General features: G+C 47.4%; 1 protein-coding gene across 1 annotated transcript in view; it reads left to right on the forward strand.

Annotated features, from left to right (window-relative positions):
- The window catches only part of BRIP1 (BRCA1 interacting DNA helicase 1), a 421,240-nt gene that overhangs the window by 192,630 nt on the left and 209,576 nt on the right, over positions 1-19,034 (forward strand). Inside the window, exon 13 of the mRNA XM_088446318.1 lies at positions 10,987-11,127. Within this exon, the coding sequence (XP_088302444.1) occupies positions 10,987-11,127 (141 nt within the window). The remainder of the gene's footprint in view (positions 1-10,986; positions 11,128-19,034) is intronic.

The raw sequence follows: 19,034 nt of genomic DNA on the forward strand, positions 1-19,034 counted from the left end.
TACCGTTTGGCCTTGCAGCTGCACCTCGGGTGTTTACAAAGGTCATGGCGGTAATCGCAGCCCATCTGCGGCTGCAGGGGATCTCCCTGTTACCATACCTGGACGACCTGTTACTGCTAGCAGGGTCTCCAGAGGTCCTTTGCCACCATCTGCAGCTAACAATATTTGTGCTTCAGGTACACGGGTAGTTGGTCAACTGGAAGAAGTCCTAACTGATTCCGTCTCGAAGGATGCTCCATCTGGGAGCTCTGTTGCATTCACAACAGCAACGGATTTTCTGACAGCAGCAAAGATCTCCGCTTTGCAGATGCGGGTACGCAGATGCCTTCACAGTCGCCGAGTGTCAGTCCACTCAGCGATGCAGTTGCTGGGATCTATGGTGTCTGTATTCGACATGGTGGAGTATGCCCAGTTTCATTCCCGGCCTCTGCAGAAATCGATCCTCTCCAAGTGGGACGGATTACCCCATCATATACAGACTCAAATGATGGTACTTTCTCCGGAGGTGCGCCTGTCTCTTACTTGGTGGCTACAGAAGGGCCCACCTCACCAAGGGACGTCCCTTTTGGATCTCGGACTGGGTCCTTCTGACGACGGATGCCAGTCTTCGAGGTTGGAGCGCAGTGACAGGTCCACACTCCTTTCAGGGAAGGTGGACCAAAGAGGAATCTGCACTTTCAATCAATATATTGGAACTGTGGGCAGTTTTCAGGGCCCTGCAGCAAGCCAGACTGCTGCTTCACGGAAGGCCTGTGCAAGTACAGTCGGACAACGCCATGATGGTGGCTTACTTGAACCGTCAATGAGGAACTCGATGTCAGGCGGCAATGACAAGAGGTGTCACGCATTCTGACATGGGCGGAAGGCCATCTACCAGCCATATCGGCAGTGTTCATTCCAGGAGTGCTGAATTGGGAAGCGGACTTCCTCAGCTGTCACGACGTGCATCCCGGGGAATGGTCTCTTCGCCAAGAAGTGTTTCAGCTCCTAGTGGACAGGTGGGGCCTTCCCTACGTGGACCTTATGGCCTCTCAACTAAATCACAAACTGCCACAGTACAGGTCCAGGACAAGAAACGCCAGAGCTCTCCTGGTGGATGCTCTGACAGTCAAGTGGACCTGCCAGTTTGTGAACCGGTTTCCTCCATTCTCCCTTCTTCTGCGTGTTCTTCGAAAGTTCAAACAAGACTGAGGCACGGTCCTGCTGGTGGCTCCAGCATGGCCCCGCCACCCATGGTACTCAGATCTTTGGAGTTTCTCCATCGACACTCTGTTGCTGTTGCTTCAACTTCCGGACCTGTTGTGTCAAGTTCCTTGCCTCCACCCAGATCTAGGTCGTCTATCTTTGACGGCATGGCTATTGAGACATCCCTCCTAAGGTCCAAGTGGTTTTCCAGTTCTGTGTTAATACCATGCTCAGAGCAAGAAAACTTGCATCTGCCAGGATTTGGGTGTGGCATACCTACTTTGAATGGTGTCGTCCTAGAAGTTATGACCCCCAGGTGTATAGGGTACCCAGAGTGTTGGCTTTCCTTCAAATGGGTCTGGACCTTGGTCTCTGCCTTGCTACACTGAAGGTCCATATTTCGGCCCTTTCAGTGTGGGTCCAGCGAAGGTTTGCTCCAGTCTGACATCCGCACTTTTCTGCAGGGGGTCCTTCGTATACAGCCTCCCTTTGTCCCTCCTGTAGCGCCTTGGGATTTGGCTGTTGTCCTTAGGGCCCTCCCTTTGAACCACTGGGCTCAGTGGATCTCAAATGGCTTACTGCCAAGACTGTTTGTTTTTCTTCTGGCCATTGCTTCTGCCAGAAGAGTTTCTGGTTTAGGGGCTCTCTTGTCCTTCGACATTTTTAGTTTTTCACAGGGCCAGGTCAGTTCTTCGAACTCGCTGTGGGTTCCTTCCTTAGGTGGTCTCTAGTTTCCACATTACTGAGGAAATTATTGTGCCGGCCTTTAACTCCCCAGACCTCTCGGCAGGTGAGGCCTCATTAGAAGTGGTACGTGCCCTCAGGATTTATGTGGATCGTACCAGTTCCCTTTGGAAATCAGACTCTGTACTTTATTGGCTGGCCATCCTCTCTTGTGGAAACCATAAACAAACTTTGGCTAGATGGCTTTGCATTACTATCTCTGAGGCTTACACTCAGGAGGGCCTTCCTGTGCCGCCCTCGGTCACTGCTCATTCTACTCGGTCTGTGGGTCCTTCATGGGCAGCTCGCCGTGGTGCCTCGGCTGTGCAGCTTTGTAAGGCGGCCACATGGTCTTCTGTCCAGACCTTTTTGAAGTATTATGCCTTTGATACCTTTGCCACTCAGGATGCTGCCTTCGGGCGGCGGAGTCTCCTTTCTGCACAGGAGCGTCCTCACCCTTGAGGGTACTGCTTTAGGAATCCCCAAGGTTTCCTGTGAACCTTCTATGGACCCTGAAGTAGAAAACTAGAGATATGGTAAAAACTTACCTTTGTTTTCTCTTTTTCTACAAGGTCCACAGGATGCCCACCCTGACACACCTGTGCTTCAGATGGGCTTCGCTCTTTTCACCGGTTTTCCGTCTCCTGTGTGAGAATGTGATTCTAGTGTGTTCCAGACTTTCTTCTCTCTCTTTTATCCTCCTCCGTCCTTTGGCTTGCTACATAACTGAGGAGCCTCCGGCCCGGGGGCGGGGTATAGAGGGAGGCCCCGTTGCATCCTGGGAGAAAAATTTAACTGCGTGGTGCCCGGATGTCTTCGCCATCCCCTACACCCCAAGGTTTCCTGTGGACCCTATAGAGCTCGTAGAAAAAGAGATAACAAAGTTCTTACCATATCTCTAATTTTTGAGTAATTGATTCAGAGCCCACTGCAAGTATATTGTATATGCATTGTATGTGACTTTTGCTAGCTCTGCTGTATGGATATACTGCCTTTATTTTCTGTATTGTCAGTTATAACTATCATTGCTATTACTCCATAACCCTTTGGGTACAGGTGTGTGGGGAAGTAATTTTTTTTTTTCTCTATTGTACTTCACATTTACACTTATTTATTATGTCTAAAGATAAGGGTAAACAGGAGGCTGAGGCCCGATGCTGGTTTCATGTAAAAGCTGTTTAGCGAGCTTGTCCCCTCAGGATTGTATACAGGATGGTTTTTGTGCTATTTGTTATAAAGAACCACCTCACCAGTCCAGTCTACCAGCCCCTGTACAGGAGCCACTCTGGGTGTCGTCCTTGTCTCAGGTTATGACGCAGCTAGTGGACCGTTTGGCTGCTCCCACGCTGCCTCCCATAATGGAATACCCACAGCAGTTCCAGTAAGCTATGTTTGCCCCTCCTATACAACCTACCTGGTTGGATGTTTATGCCCACTCTAGTCAGAGTCCGGCTCAGTCAGCTGCTGTGTTTCAGCAAATGTTGCAGGTAAACAGACCGGTAGCCATTATTTTGTCAGTCCGTCCAGCATGTGGATTCAGATGTATCATCGGAGGAGTTAGATGATTAGCCGGGTTCTTCTTCAGGATCTAACTCAGGAGATGGGGACCATCCTACTACAGAGGATGTCCCTTCCTAGGTGAGGGCGGTCAAATCAATCCTAAATATAGAGGATGACGAGCCAGCTCCTAGACCTAAGGCTCCAGTGTTTTAAACACCAGAAGGTGGTAAAAGCTGAGTTACCTAAGTCTGAGCAGCTCATTGAACTTATGGAAGAAGCATAGAGTACTCCGGATAAACTGTTCCATTTTAGAAAAAGATTAGCATCTTTATATCCTTTCCCACCTACCGAATGTACTAAGTGGGAAGTCCCTCCTACTGTGAATGCTCATGTGACGCATTTAGTCAGGAGCGTTACGTTGCCTATACTGTCCGCATCTTCCGTTAAAGATCCTACTGATAGTAAACTTTAAACATGTCTTCAATCAGTGTTTTCATTATCTGGAACTGTTGGCCGACCGACTATGGCTGCGGCCTGGCTATCCAAGGCTGTTGAAGAATGGACAGGGGCATTGGAAGACACTCTACCAAGTGCTACCAGGGAACAGCTGACATATACCTCCCACATACGGGAAGTGGTCTCCTATTTGGGTGAAGCCGCAATAGATGCTGGACTCCTGGCTTCTAAAGCATTGGCAGCTTCGGTTGTTGTTTGTAGAGCCCTTTGGTTAAGGTCCTGGAAAGCAGATGCGGAATCCAAGAAGGCTCTGGAATCCCTGCCTTTTTTTGGAAACATACTTTTTGGAGCAGAATTGGATAAAATAGTGGCTGCTCTGGCGGCCTCAAGATCTGCAGGTCTGTCATCAACAGCTACATCAAAGCCTAGGCATTTCGGTCCTTTCGCCAACAGGAAAGAGGAAAAGCAGGAAAGAGCAAAAGGACAGCCTTTCTCTAGACCGTCTAGTTCTCGCAGGACCACCAAGCCGCAAACTAAGAGGTCTTGTCCGGTCAGACGTCCAGCTTCCAAGCCGGACGACAAACCCTGCGCCTGATGGGGTGGGCTTCCTCCTGAGGAGATCCCAGGGTGCGAGTCCAACTATTTTTTTTTAGTGTACTCCTGGCGTCAAACAACAACATACGCCTGGCTCCAAGAAGTGGTCTCTCAGGGGTATGCCCTCACCTTCCGGAGGCATCCTCCCCAGATGTTTTTTTTGTACGACTCCCCCATCAGATTCTATCAAGGCTTTGGCCCTCCTGGAGGCCATTTACTCCCTCTTGAGGGCAGGGGTGATAATCCTGGTTCCTGTGGTTCAACAAGGAAATGGTTGTTATTCCAATCTGTTTTTGGTTCGGAAATCAAATTGGTGTCTTTGCCCTATTCTGAAGTTTATCCGTGTACCCAATTTTCATATGGAGACTATTCGGTTAATTATTCTGGCATTGGAACCTTGGGATTTTATGGCTTCCCTGGACATTCATGATGCGTATCTGCATGTGCCTATTACTCCATCCCACCAACAATTTCTACGGTTTGCTGTCCTGCAACAGCATTACCAATTCCAGGCACTGCCCTTTGGTCTGTCAACAGCCCCTCGGGTCTTCACCAAAATAATGGCTGTTATGACGGCCCACCTCAGGTGTCAGGGAGTCAGAATACTGCCATACTTGGACAACCTCCTGATATTGGCACAGTCTCCAGCTGTTTTACAACACCATCTCCAGCTGACCATCGCCTGCCTACAGATGCACGTCTGGATCATCAATTGGAAGAAGTCCTCCTTTTCTCCTATACAGCGGATGCTACATCTGGGGACACTTCTGGATTCTCAGTCACAAAGGGTGTTTCTGCCAGAGGACCAGATTTCGGCCCTATTATTGCCAGTGCGCAAATTTCTCCGCAAGTGAAGGGCATCCATTCTATCAGCGATGCAGGTCCTGACGTCAATGGTATCCACCTTCGACATGGTGGAATATGCTCAGTTCCACTCCAGGCCACTGCAACAATTGATTCTCTCCCGGTGGAATGGGCAGTATCATCTAATGCTTTCTCAGAGGATCCTTCTCACTCTGGGGGTTTGGCTCTGTCTCTCGTAGTGGCTACAAAAGGCTCCTCTGGACAAGGGTTGCCCATTTTGGATTCCAAATTGGGTGCTCCTCACCACGGACGCCAGTCTTCGGGGATTGAGGGCAATGACAGGTCATAATACCTTTCCACTTCCGGAGTTTGACAGGAAGTACCTCCCAGTTGGGGTATTTAAGGAGACCAAACACCCACATGCTCTGAGGAAGAACTAACGGTCGAAACGCATTAGCAGCTGAAGGTGTATTATCGTGGAGGTGACCAGACTAGTGATCCAAGGATTGTGTAAGCATTGGGACCCTAATGTGTTTTCTGAGCCCTTAGGGCATCCGATACCGTTAACGAAGTGTCCCAGTGCTCATGTATAGGGTATGTGTCTGCCACCCTCTTTTAAAATTGTATATCTTCCCTTATTGAAGGGTAATTGTTATTATTGTTTTTTTTCTATGTGCATCCACTTTATTGTTTATGTACTAATATTCATATCCCTTGCCGAAGGGTAGCATTAATACTTTTTACTGTTATTTTTGAAGGAATAATGTGATTGATTCATCTTTCATGTTTGTACTGTTGCATATATTTTTTTCTTCTTCAAGTTTCTCCCCAGCGCCAAAGTAATTTTCCACCAACAAACATGTATTCTAGGTTCTCTTTTTTTTGTCCTTGAGGTGAAAGGACTGTGATTTTTACAGGCTGCAGGGGAAGGGTAGCGCCCAAAGGTGTCCCACCCTTTATTAATTCAGGAAAGTCATCTGCCCATAAACATCCTGGAGCTTCGTGCAGTATACAAAGCTCTCATCCTGGCACAGGACTTCCTCCAAGGCATGCCAATCCAGATCCAGTCCGACAACGCGACCACAGTAGCCTATCTCCATCATGAGGGAGGCACGCAAAGTCAGGCAGCCATGAGGGAAGTGGCAAACATTCTGATCTGGGCAGAACATCCTCTATTGGCTATCTTGGTAGTATTCATTCTGGGAGTCCTCAACTGGGAAGCAGACTTTCTAAGTCGTCAGGAAATACATGCCAGAGAGTGGGCTTTCCACCTGGGAGTTTTTCAACTCCTGGTGAACAAATGGGGCCTACCAGGCATAGGCCTCTTGCCCTAAGCATCAGGTACGGGTCCAGAGCCAGAGATCCCTCAGCCGCCTTCGTGGATGCGCTGTCGGTGAGGTGGGACTTCAAGCTGATGTAACTCTGATTTCTTTTCTCCCAAGGGCCCTCAGGAAATTCAAGTAGGACGGCGGCACAGTAGTACTGGTAGCTCCTGCTTGGCCCAGATGCCATTGTTTCACCAACATACGGCACTCTGTTTCCTTTTCCTCTATGACCGTACCTTCTACCGCAGGGTCCCTGCTTGCATCCGGACCTACCTCGTCTGTCTTTGATGGCGTGGAGTCTTCCATCTTAAGAGCCAAAGGTTTCTCCAGCTCTGTGATTCAGACGATGTTTAGGGCAAGAAAGTCTTCCTCTGCCCGCATCTAATACAGAATTTGGCAATCCTTTGATCAATGGTGTTCCCGCAGAAAGTATGACCCTAAGGTTTTTAGGGTTTCCCGGGTACTTGCTTTTCTCCATGCTGGGTTAGACCTTGGTCTCCCCCTGGCTACCCTGAGAGTACAGATTTCTGCGGTGTCAGTTTGGTTCCAGTGGAGGATCGCTTCTCTGCCGGATGTTAGAACTTTTTTCAGGGTGTTCTCCGAGTTCAGCCACCCTTTGTTCCACCGGTGGCACCGTGGGATTTGTCTTTCATTCTAAAGTGTCTACAGGCTCCCCCATTTGAACCTCTGGACTAAGTAGATATGAAGTGGTTGACAGCGAAGACACTTTTTCTCCTCACTATCTCCTCTGCCCGCAGAGTCTCTGATTTGGCAGCGCTCTCTTGTTGCTCCCCCTTTTTGATTTTTCACCAGGATAGAGCTGTCCTCTGTTCACAGGTGGGATACCTTCCTAAGGTAAGTTTCCCGTTTTCATGTGAATGAAGAGATTGTGGTTCCCTTCCTTCCAGTCTTCAGACCTTTCTGTAGGTGAAGCTCTCTGTACAAACTCTTAGAAAATCAGACGCTCTTTTTGTGTTGTATGTTTTTCACAAATGAGGCAGGCCAACTAATAAACAAACTCTGTCTCGATGGCTGCGCATGACTGTCTCTCAGGCTTACACACAGACTGATCTCCCTGTTCCAAACATGGCAACAGCACATTCTACTCGGTCTGTGGGAATATCATGGGCGTTCGACATGGTGCCTCTGCTGAACAATTGTGCACGGCGGTCACGTGGTCTTCTGTCCACACCTTTCTACGCCTTTGACACTGTTGCCTCCCAGGATGCTTCCTCTGGGCGACGGATTCTCCTCTCTGCTCAGGAGCGTCCCCACCTTTAAGGGAACTGCTTTTGGACATCCCCATGGTATCTCTGTGGACCCCCTATGGACCCTGAAGAAGAAAATAAGAGTTATGGTAGACTTACCTTTGTTAACTCTTTTTCTTCGAGGTCCACAGGGCACCCACCCTGACGCAGAATCGGTATGTAATGCTGGCGGCTGTTAAGCTACCGGATCAAATACAGACAGCGGCAGCCCAGCGGATTGAAATCCCGACTGCAGCAGGTAAGTACCCTAACCCTCTCCTCTCCCTACCCCTCCCTTAGTGGTGCCTAGCCCTAACCCCCCCCCCTAGTGCCTAACCTCGCTTCGTTATTGCATAAACCTATCCCTCCCTCCTAACCCCAGGGGGGGTGCCAACCCCCCCCCCTAGTGGTGCCTAACCCTCCCTTTCCCTACCCTAACCCTCCTGGGGGGTTGCCGAACCCTATGTTCCGCCAAGGGTCCCTAACCCTCCCCCCCGCGGCTAAACGCTAAGACACCCGGCTTACCTTTGTTCGGTATGCCGGGTGTCAGGATTTTGTTGTGGGGCTAATGATAGGCGTCGGGATTTTGACGCCTATCTTTAGTTTCATGTCAGGATGTCCGTGTCGGGATATTGTCGGGCGGGATAGCGCCCACAGGTATCTTGACTGCATCCCCCCTGACGCACCTGGCTGCATTGGGTAATTTTTCTTTCGGTCACGGATTCCCTCATCTTCTGTGAGAGAGTTTTTGGTGTGCTTTGTCCTTCCTACTCCTGCCTTGGGCTAGTTTACAAAACTGAATGCCTGGAGGAGGACCCGAGGCATCCTGGGAGCTGAAATCTTAACTGTTTGGTGCCTGGATCACTCCAACCACATTTCCACATGGCATCCCTGTGGACCTCGAAGAAAAAGAGTTAACAAAGGTAAGTCTACCATAATTCTTATTTTTCTAACTCTGTAGCACACACCCACTTTTTAGCCAGGCCATGAGACTAACCACAGAGTCTGTGGAAAAGCAGCTTCACAGAGCAGCCTCTTGGTGCAGACAAGACTCTAATGCAGTTTTAATATATCTATTTGCATCTAATTCAGTTTAGGAAGGGTGCAATTATGTGACAAGTTTCAAGATGCTGAGTGTAATCCTCAGAACTCAGCACTTGACGAAGACTGTACAACTGTCGGTATTAAGAGTCTGTGTTAATGTTGCTCCAATACCTTTAAAAATCTCTTCCTAAGGATCTTCTTTTAGGTTGCTTTGTATTAATTTCATCCTCCCCATGAGGAAAAAAATTGACTATAATTATGACATGGATCTAGAGTAAATTGATCTTTTTTCTTAAGTAGCAATATTGTTACTGACCAGGGGGTAAATTTACTAAAATGGGAGTTCTATTTAGAAGTGATGTTGCCCTAGCAACCAATCAGATTCTACTTCTCATTTATCTAGCACAGGGGTCAGGGAACTTTTTTACCTTTTGCTCCAAAATATATTTACATACACGACGTTACCCCCTTGATTTGAAAGGAAGGAAATCATATAGTAGTGCCCCCATGTAATGCCCCTGTAGTAGTACCCCCATAGTTATGCCCCTGTAGTAGTGCCCTTATATAGTGCCCCTGTAATAGTGCCCCCATATAATGCCCCTCTAGTAGTGCCCCCATATAATGCCCCTGTAATGCTGCTTGTACAAAAAAAAAAAAACCACTTACTTTAATCCCCGCTCCTGCATCCGCCGCCGTCCTGTCCGCTCGGCCGCTCCTAGAAACTATGGGAGAGACGTCATGATGTCTCTCACATAGTGCGCATGGAGAGAGCCGGAAGCTGGAGTTCAGAAGAGAACTCCTGCCTCCGGCTAATGCGGCGCTGCAGGGAAGGAGACGGGCGCTCTCTGGTAATAACATCTCAGCGGGCGTCCGGCTTAGAACCTCCCTACGGCACAGCCGGGCGTGCATATGAATCATTCTATATTATAGAATGATTCATGTGCATGCCTGGCTGTCCGTCCAGGAATTTCATTTTTACCCCATGTGGGGTAATTTACCACTATTCCCTGACCACTAGCACTTTCTAAAAGATAATACCTGGAATCTGATTGGTTGCTATGGGCAACATCACTTCTTAATAGAACTCCCATCTTAGTAAATGTACCCCCTGATGTTTAAATTTGAGTGGCCCAAATATGGCCTTTATGGCACGATAATCCAATTGAATCAAAATTCAAACGGAAGTTATCAATAAATGACTTACTAACAGGCCCCAGTTGTCCTTGTTGTGATCAGTTCACAGGGACCTACAGCTGAATATTGTCTAATTTGGTCACCAATGTGTATAGTTAAATCCCAACCCTTATACAGTTGTTCATAACTTGTTGGACAGCTGAACAATTTGGTCATTTTAAAGCTATACTACTTCCTACTAAAGGATTTTAATGCAGCTCTCCACCCCCATGGGGCATGCTGTTTGCAGCATTTTGTTCCAGAGGCTGCTGCATTCTCCTTGTGGCCAGGCTAAAAAGCCATTGTTGGAGTGGCGACAGGAGAACTAATTCGCCATCAGCTGGACCAGTGGTGATAGTGAGCTCTAAGTTTTGAAAAATAGCATTGTATTTTTATTTTTTTTTTACTTTTTTTGTGTTTTCTTGCACATGTATGAACCCTTTAGCAAATAGTTCAATAAGATAGTTGTGTGACTATGCGTGTGTGCATTGCTACAGTATGTGTTGCATATAGGGTTATTCCACATCAAATCAACTCTAATCAAAATTTTAAAACATTGGCTTTTTGAGAATATCAATATTTTGATTTGGAAAATGTTTAATTTTTATTGAAACATACTGCTGTTATATATCATATGAAAGCCCATAAAAAAGAGGTTTAAAATGAGACAACTCTGTAGCTCAAATAGATGAGCTGCAAATGCAATTTAAAAAAAAATGTTAATAGCCAGTTTTTGTAATCAAGTAGCAGCTTTAAAGGCATATAACAGTGTACTTATCAGTCTATGGTTTGGGGGTTTTCTTTACACCCATGGCAGCATTTATTATACCAAATTTAATTGAAGTAAGGGATTGTAAGGCAGAATTTTTTCGAAAATTGTGCTGATTTCATGTGGAATGACCCTTTACAAAATATTTTACTTTTTTTTATTTCAGGCTTTTTCTGAACTAAGTGGCGATGTTCGCACAATTGTCCTGACATCAGGCACCTTGTCCCCAATGGAATCATTTTCATCTGAGCTAGGTGTGAAGTTTTCTATCCAGCTAGAAGCAAACCATGTTATTCAGAAATCCCAGGTGAGCAATTGCCTTTACATTTGCTGTTGTCACTATTTTGGTGTGAGCACAAGGATGTTGCTGTACATTATTAGACTGTTAAAGCACATATGTTAGCTGGAAGATACAAAAGTGTTCATTGAGACTTAAGTTCAGATGGAACCCTGCACAAAGCTGAGGGAATGCACTTTGTATTGAGTTATTATAGTTCAGAAAGAGACTGTACATGTAGTAGTCTTAAATTTACTATGGTGTTTCATTTTGAAAAGCATATTTGGAATAAAACATCTTTTACAGTTTACATTTATACATACATTTATAGTGTTGCCAGCAACAGTAATAATGCTGCTTAATGGCACATCTAGGAATGGGGCTGCTCTCTTGGGTGCAGGTATACCAAGAAATTTGTGAGTCGAAATTATACTTTCTCCAGTCTTTTTTTAAATAAAGTGATTCCAAAGCATTCCAATTTATTGAATACACGTTTAAAAATTAAATATCCTGTGTGAATGGGATGACAGCACAGTATCATAACTTTTTGTGCGTTTCGCAGGTTGACTGCCTGCTTCTTCAGAAATAGCTTCTGTATTTTCTAATAGCTATTTTGTAAAGTAATAAGGGGTCTTTGTACGAAGCCTTGGAGAGAGAGAGAAAGTGGATGGAGATAAAGTACCAATCAATCAATTCTGATAGGAGCTGATTGTTTTATACTTTATATCCACCCACTTATCTCTCTCCAAGGCTTAGTACATAGACCCCTTAGTCTTGCTTTCAGAAGTAAATGTGTATAGGTTCCAGACACACTGCCATAGCTAATTATCTAAGATAGCTATTAAAAGATACATAAAAGCATTCAAAGTACACCATTTGTGATAAAACGGGAAGTTTTCCCACAAAACGCAAAAACAAAAAGGTGCAGATTCTGTACTGTCTTCACCCCATTCACCCTGAATTTTATATTTTTCATCGTGCATTCAACAAATTGGAATATTTTGGAATCTGATCCTGTAGAAAGACTTGATCTCTCTCCAAGGATTGATACATATCCTCCTCCTCTGTGTGATAAAGAACCAACAAATCAGCTTCTGTCATTTTTCTAGCACAGCCAGTAAAAATGACAAATAGAAGCCTATTGGTTTGGTACTTTATCTCTCGCCAAGGTTGATGCACCTCCCTTAAAGACTGGAAAAAGTATAACTTCTAATAACAAATTTCTTATACATGGTACACCTGTGCCCATGTGAGCAATTCTAGTCCTTTTCATTTCCTAGGTGATTCTGGTTTCCCACTTAACTCTCAAAGAGAATAGGAATGAAGATCCCTCGCAGCATGAATGGCACATCCAGAGTTAATCCAGCTTTGCGAGGTCACTTCATTTTACATAAACACCATGTAAGGAGATATTTATAAAAGAAAATATGGATTTGTTTGTGGTACTGCACCTGCTCCACATGCATGGCAAAGAGTATGCTTTACATATTAATTTTAATATACTGAGAGAAAATGCTTTACACTTCTTATTTCTACTCATGCACTAATTGCAGCTAAAAAATAAGAGGATTTTTGGTACTTACCGTTGAATCCTTTTCTCTGAGTCAGACTGGGGGACACTCACTGGACCATAGGTTGTATGTGGGAAGGTGTGGAGTTGTCACTAATCTGAAATCTGTAATTCCCCCCCCCTCCCCCTCTGCAACCCCTGACTTCAGTATAACTTCAAAAGTGTCTTGTAAGGAGAAGCAATACTCGGTGACACTGTCACACTGAAAAATAAAAATAAAATTGACTGTCAATGTGACCCAAAATCATAATTCATACTCAACACAGCTGAGCGTTAGGGAGGGACAGCCTGACTCAGAGAAAAGGATTCAACGGTAAGTACCAAAAATCCTATTTTCACTTTCGTCTGGGCTGGGGGACACTGGACCATGGGATGTTCAAAAGCCGCCCCCAGGGGAGGGAACGCTCAGATTGCCTGACCGGAGAACTGTACGCCCAAAATGGGCGTCCCCGGAGGCAAAAACATGAAACCGGTAAAACCGCACAAATATGTGGACGGAGGACCAGGTAGCTGCGCGACAAACTTGTTCAGCTGAGGCCCCGTGACGCGCAGCCCAGGAGGCCGCCATGGCCCTACTGGAATGAGCCAACACCCTAGCTGGTGCCGGGCGGACCGCCTCTGAGTAAGCCCTTGAAATCACTGAGCGAAGCCATCTTGCAATGGTCTGCTTTGTGGCTGGCCAGCCCCGTTTGTGGGCGTCGTAGAGGACAAATAAAGAGTCTATCCTATGTAAGTTCGAAGTTCTGTCTAAGTAAATTTGCAGGGCCCGGATGACATCCAACAGTGATAGATCGTCCTGGCCCCATGAGGACTCTGAAGGTGAGAAAACAGGAAAAACAAAGTGGAAAGATGAAACCACTTTTGGTTCCATCCTGAGAACAGTCCTATTGTCATGGAAAACAAGAAAAGGTGGTTTGCAGGACAAGGCCCCAACTCAGAGACCCGCCGAGGCAATGGCCATAAGAAAAACCACTTTCCACGTTACGAACTGAAGGTCCACGGAAGGCTCAATCGGAGCCTGCTTAAGAGCCGACAGAACCAGGGGCAAATCCCATGGTGCTACTGCCGGTTGGAACGGAGGCTGTATTCGCTAGACCCCCTGTAAAAAAGAGAGAGACAAATCTGTACCTTCAAAGATTGAAGCCGTAAGCCATCTTCCAAACCGCCCTCCAGAAATGCTAAAAACTTTGGCAGGCGGAACTGGGCAGTATGCACTCCCCGCTGCTCACACCACACGATATAGGTTTTCCAAACCCTGTGGTAGTTCTACGCGGAAACCTGCTTCCGCGCCCGGAGCATGATCCTGATAACTGAAGGGGAAAAACCCTTAGCCTTTAAGAGCCCGGTCTCAACAACCAGGCCATTAAAGCCAACTGAGGTAGACCCTGGTGACAGAATGGCCCCTGTAGAAGAAGATCTGGTCGCAGAGGAAGACTCCAACCCGGACCTGTGGCTAGCCTGCGAACCACAACTGGCGAGGCCAGTTTGGAGCCACTAGGATGACTGAAACCTGCTGCTCCCTGACTCGACGGAGTACTCCTGGTAACATGGGAATTGGAGGAAAAATATAGGCCAGACGGAAGTTCCAGGGAATGCCAAAGGATGCCAAAGGATCTCTGGACCTCGCACAAAAAAAAGGGACCTTGTAATTGTGGCGAGACACCATCCGGTCCACTTTCAGCAGCCCCCCAAGTCTGGACCAGCTGCTGAGAAACCTCCGGGTGGAGAGACCACTCCCCTGGCAGGAACGTAGTCCTGCTGAGGTAGTCTGCCTCCCAATTCTCCACCCACGGTATAAAGACAGCTGAAATTGCCGGGACGACCTTCTCCGCCCAAGAGAGAATGAGACTTGCCTCTACCATGGCAAGTGCGCTTTTGGTTCCGCCTTGTTGGTTTACATATGCCACCGCCGTGGCGTTGTCTGATTGGATCCTCACTGGCCGGCCTGCCAGGAGGGCCTGGGCCCCGCACAGAGCCAGATAAATGGCCCGGAGCTCCAGCATATTTTTTGGAAAACCCATCTCCGATGACGACCAGGTCCCCTCTAGACAGAGGTTCTCCGTCACCGCTCCCCAACCTCTGAGACTTGCGTCAGTGGTGACAATAATCCAGTTGGGAGTAACCAGGGACCGACCCTGGAGAAGGTGATCGGTAATCAGCCACCAGCGAAGTGACTGACTAGTGCTGTCTGACAGAACCAGCAACTGGGAAGAGAGGTCGTCCGAGCGGCCTGTCCAATTCTGGAGAATCTCCCACTGGAGAATCCATGAATGGAAGCGGCCGTACTGGATGGTCTCGAAGGTGAAGACCATCGTACCTAGTAACTTCATGTCCAGCCAGATGGATGGACGAGGAGCAGACAGCACTTTCCTGACTAAGTCCTGAAGGGCCCGGGCTTTGGGCTCGGGCAAGAAAACTCTTTGCAGTGTTGTATCGAATATCACCCCCAAAAACATCAGACGTTGGCACGGCCTGAGGTGACTCTTCTCGAGATTCAGTATCCACCCATGATGCTGTGACACCTGCACCGTCTGATCCAGGTGGAATTGAAGTTGGGCAGCGGAATCCGCCTTTACTAGCAAATCATCCAAATAGGGAATCACCGTTATTCCCTCGGAATGCAGCAGGCTTGCCATTGCTGCCATGATTTTTGACCCGCGGAGCTGTAGCCAAACCGAAAGGCAGAGCATGGAACTGGTGATGAACTCTCCCGACCGCGAACCTGAGCAGAGACTGATACCCCGCCCAAATCGGTATGTGGAGATATGCGTCTCTGATGTCGATAGACGCCAGACACTCATTTGCCGACATACCCTGGATCACTGACCGGAGCGACTCCATGCGGAACCGATCCACCCACAGGCTGGCATTCAAGGCTTGCAGATTCAAAATTGCCCGATAAGTGGTGTTGGGGTTTTGGCCTAGGAACAGGTTTGAGTAAAACCCCTGTTCTAGTTGAGACTGTGGAATAGGAGCTATAACCCCTTCTGAACAGAGGGAACTGATAGCCTGGTTTAAGGCCAGTCTCTTCTCTGGCTCCCTGGGTAATGCTGTAGTGAAGAAACGTTGTGGCGGCTGCCCCCTTAGGTCGATCACATAACCTCGGGAGACAATGCCCCTTACCCAGGCATCTACTCCTGAAACTACACACCTGTCTCAGAAAAGAAGGAGGTGGCCCCCTACCTTCCCCTGAGACCGGATAAGCTGAGGTCAGATACTCGGCTTCTCAGATGCCCTAGCACCCGGGTGCCTGAATGTGCCGGAGAATCTACCCTTGGGGGCAGAACCCCTACTGGGGAAAGAGCGTCCTCGGGCCCTCTGACCTCTCAACGGTCCCCCTCCTCGAAAGGAAGAACAGAAGACCCAGAAACGTGAGCCCTTTTGCTTCTGGGGCACCCCAGGCAGGAAAGTGCTCTTTCCACCTGTCGCCTGGGATATGATAGTATCAAGCTCAGAGCCAAACAGGATGTCTCCACAAAAAGGAAGAGACTCTAAAGCACGTTTAGATTCGGTGTCCGCCTCCCAGGCGCAGAGCCAGAGTGCTCTGCGTGCCGCAACTGCTTTGGCTGAGACTCTATAGGAAATCTGCGCTCCATCTTGTGCGGCCTCACACACACAGACTGCTGCCGCACATATCTGTTCTGACAATACCAGTAAGTCCTCTCTGGATGAGTCACCGGAAAGGCCTGCCACTAATTTGTCAGCCCATTTCTCCATGGCTCGAGAGACCCATGCAGATGCCAACAATGGGAGAATAAACCACTTCGGCGACCATAAAAATACTCCTAAGGCATCCCTCCAATTTTTTGTCCAGTGTATCCTTAACGGAGGCCGCCCCTTGGACCGGCAGAGCCGTGTGCTTTGCTAAACGAGCCACAGTTGCATCCACTCTTGGAAGCAGCTCCTACTTAGCGACCTGCTCTTGTGGAAAATGATAAAGGGCTGCAAACTTACGAGGAGCAGCATACTTCTTATCTGGGGTCTTCCAGGCTTCCCCTACCAGATCCGAGAGATCTTGAGAAACATTGAAACAAACGACCCTCTTACGTCTCCGCTTAAACGGCCCCTCCGCTTTAGCTGAGGCGTCAAGGTCCAGACAGTCCAAAGACTGTCGTACTGCCATAATAAGGTCCTCCATGCCCTGACTTGACGCGGACTCTGACCCTTCCTCGTAGGGCAGAACCTCCTCTTGGAGTTCCCCCTCTTCCTCTTCTTCCTCCCCCTCAGGATCTGACTCAAACAAGACACTGGATGGAGGATGACGCTTTTGCGTAGTGCGTAGCTTAGGCTCCTCAAAGAAGCGCTCCATAAAGGCCGATACTTTCTCGACCCCTACCGCTGAGCGCTCCATGGTACGGACCCAAGGTGGATCACGACCCTGGTAACCACCCCCTGCAACTGCAGTGAGGGCAAAACAGGTGCTGGTGCTGTTTGAGCTAATTCCTCTCTCCTTCGGAGCAACGTCACCAAGTCAGAACACTCCAAACAGGCACAAGAACAGATCACAGTAATACTGAAAACTACTTCGCTGCATGCTGCAGAGGGAAAGGAGCTTGCTCTGTCCTCCCTCCATGCTGTTCAGGCTTGTGTCCTTGAAAAGCTATGAGCAGACTTCCTGGGAGCCTGCATTCTGCCACTGGAGAGCGGAGGGAACCAGCAGACCATGGCTCCTCCCCCTCGCCAAACGGAAGCGAGCCTCACTGCTCCTTCCTTCAAGTGTTACTCCCATCTGTGGGGAAAGCACTTGGACTAACCTGCGCTTATCGCGGGCGGTCTGTAGTCGGCGCTGTCCCCACAGGAGCCGCCGACAGGAAGCCCAGCAAGATAGCGTCCGTCACCCAGGACCCAGAACTGTGTCTGCTCCTCTACCAGGTACAGAAGCATGCAATACCCGGGTATAAGGTAGGAAACGCTCAGCGCTATCCCCCCTTCGGGCAGTAGCTTACCGCCACACTACACTCCCGCTATGCGCTGCTAATATTTTTTCTTTGTATTTCACTGTACACTAAATAGAGAGTTGAAGCCAAAGTCATCCCTCCCTTTGATCACTGAGATGTGAATGGACAGAGGCAGTGTTTACTAAAAATAATTTTAATCTGTATTGTGTCATGTCAAAGTGTTTGCGATTTTGCACTCCGAAATGAAAAATAGCAGTCTGCCTTTACTATGATATTGTTTGTTATAACGTAATTAAAACTTGTACAATCCTTCCTATATCTTCTAAACCTTTATACACTCCTGCCTATACCTTCTAAGTTGACGCTATTTGCGTACGCAGTCATACAGTAAAATAAAAGCCTTCAGACATGGAAATGTGTTTCCAACGCACAAAATATATTATTCAACATAAAAACAGTAGGTTACACGCTGTGATCTAAAGACAATTTAGTGCAGAAATTAATAAGAAATTATACAGACCCAAAGTACAGTTATACATACACACGCGCACTGGAGCTAGTTACCGGCATCAGCAAGAAACCTCCGTCAACAGCATCAGCAAGAAGACTACAAATTGGAGTCAGTACGCACATTTATACTCTTACAGGGATAAGCAACACAATAGAAGAGTGTGGCATGGTTCCATTGGTTCCCAGTACGCGTGCATCTGTTTCAGGACATTTAACAGGTTGATTCAAATGGACACAGATCAGCCTTCGACAGCCTTTTGTCTCCTTTTTCCCGCCACATGTAATCTAAGCTGCTAACATTACATAGTACATTTTAGTGTTTTAACTCTCTACAGTCCATAAGTTGAGAATGCATGTTGCGATCTTCTCACCGATGTTACCGAAAAGCTGTTGAGACAGATTAGATCAGTACAACACCAAGCACTGTTTGCTTATCATGTACCTTAGTTGCAGAAAACAGTCATTTCTTTACATGCTGGCATTGTGATTGAATTGAATAATAACCCTGTTGCGCTACGGAACTATTGCTCTAAGTGTATGTATGGAAGGGAGAACGACACTAAATAGCGTTGTTCGTCTGGGGGTCTGCGGGGTACTTAGCGAGCAGCACTAAGCTGGAAAGGTATCTCTGAGTGTTTGGGACTAAGTCGGTATTGGTTGTGTAGGGATAGTTAAAAAGCTGAACGTGCTAATAATTAGCTATTTTGCATTGCGCACTGTTTAGAATCATGTGTATGTGTTATTGTGAATGCAGGGAAAACACCACTAATTTGCTACTTTTTAGTGCTGTTCATATTTAAGTCTGTGGTGATTTTAATGTGTTGGAAAGTCATTTTTATGTATGTCAGACACCGTTGGTATGTGTTTGGGGAATATTGTTAAAAAGCTGGCCGTGCTACTTATTAGCAATTTTGCGTTGTGTTTTGTGTACTATGTGGTTTTGACAAAATGGCGCTGTG

This window comes from Taudactylus pleione, unplaced genomic scaffold (assembly GCF_031769625.1).
Source record: "Taudactylus pleione unplaced genomic scaffold, aTauple2 ptg000397bl, whole genome shotgun sequence".
Classification (NCBI taxonomy): domain Eukaryota; kingdom Metazoa; phylum Chordata; class Amphibia; order Anura; family Myobatrachidae; genus Taudactylus; species Taudactylus pleione.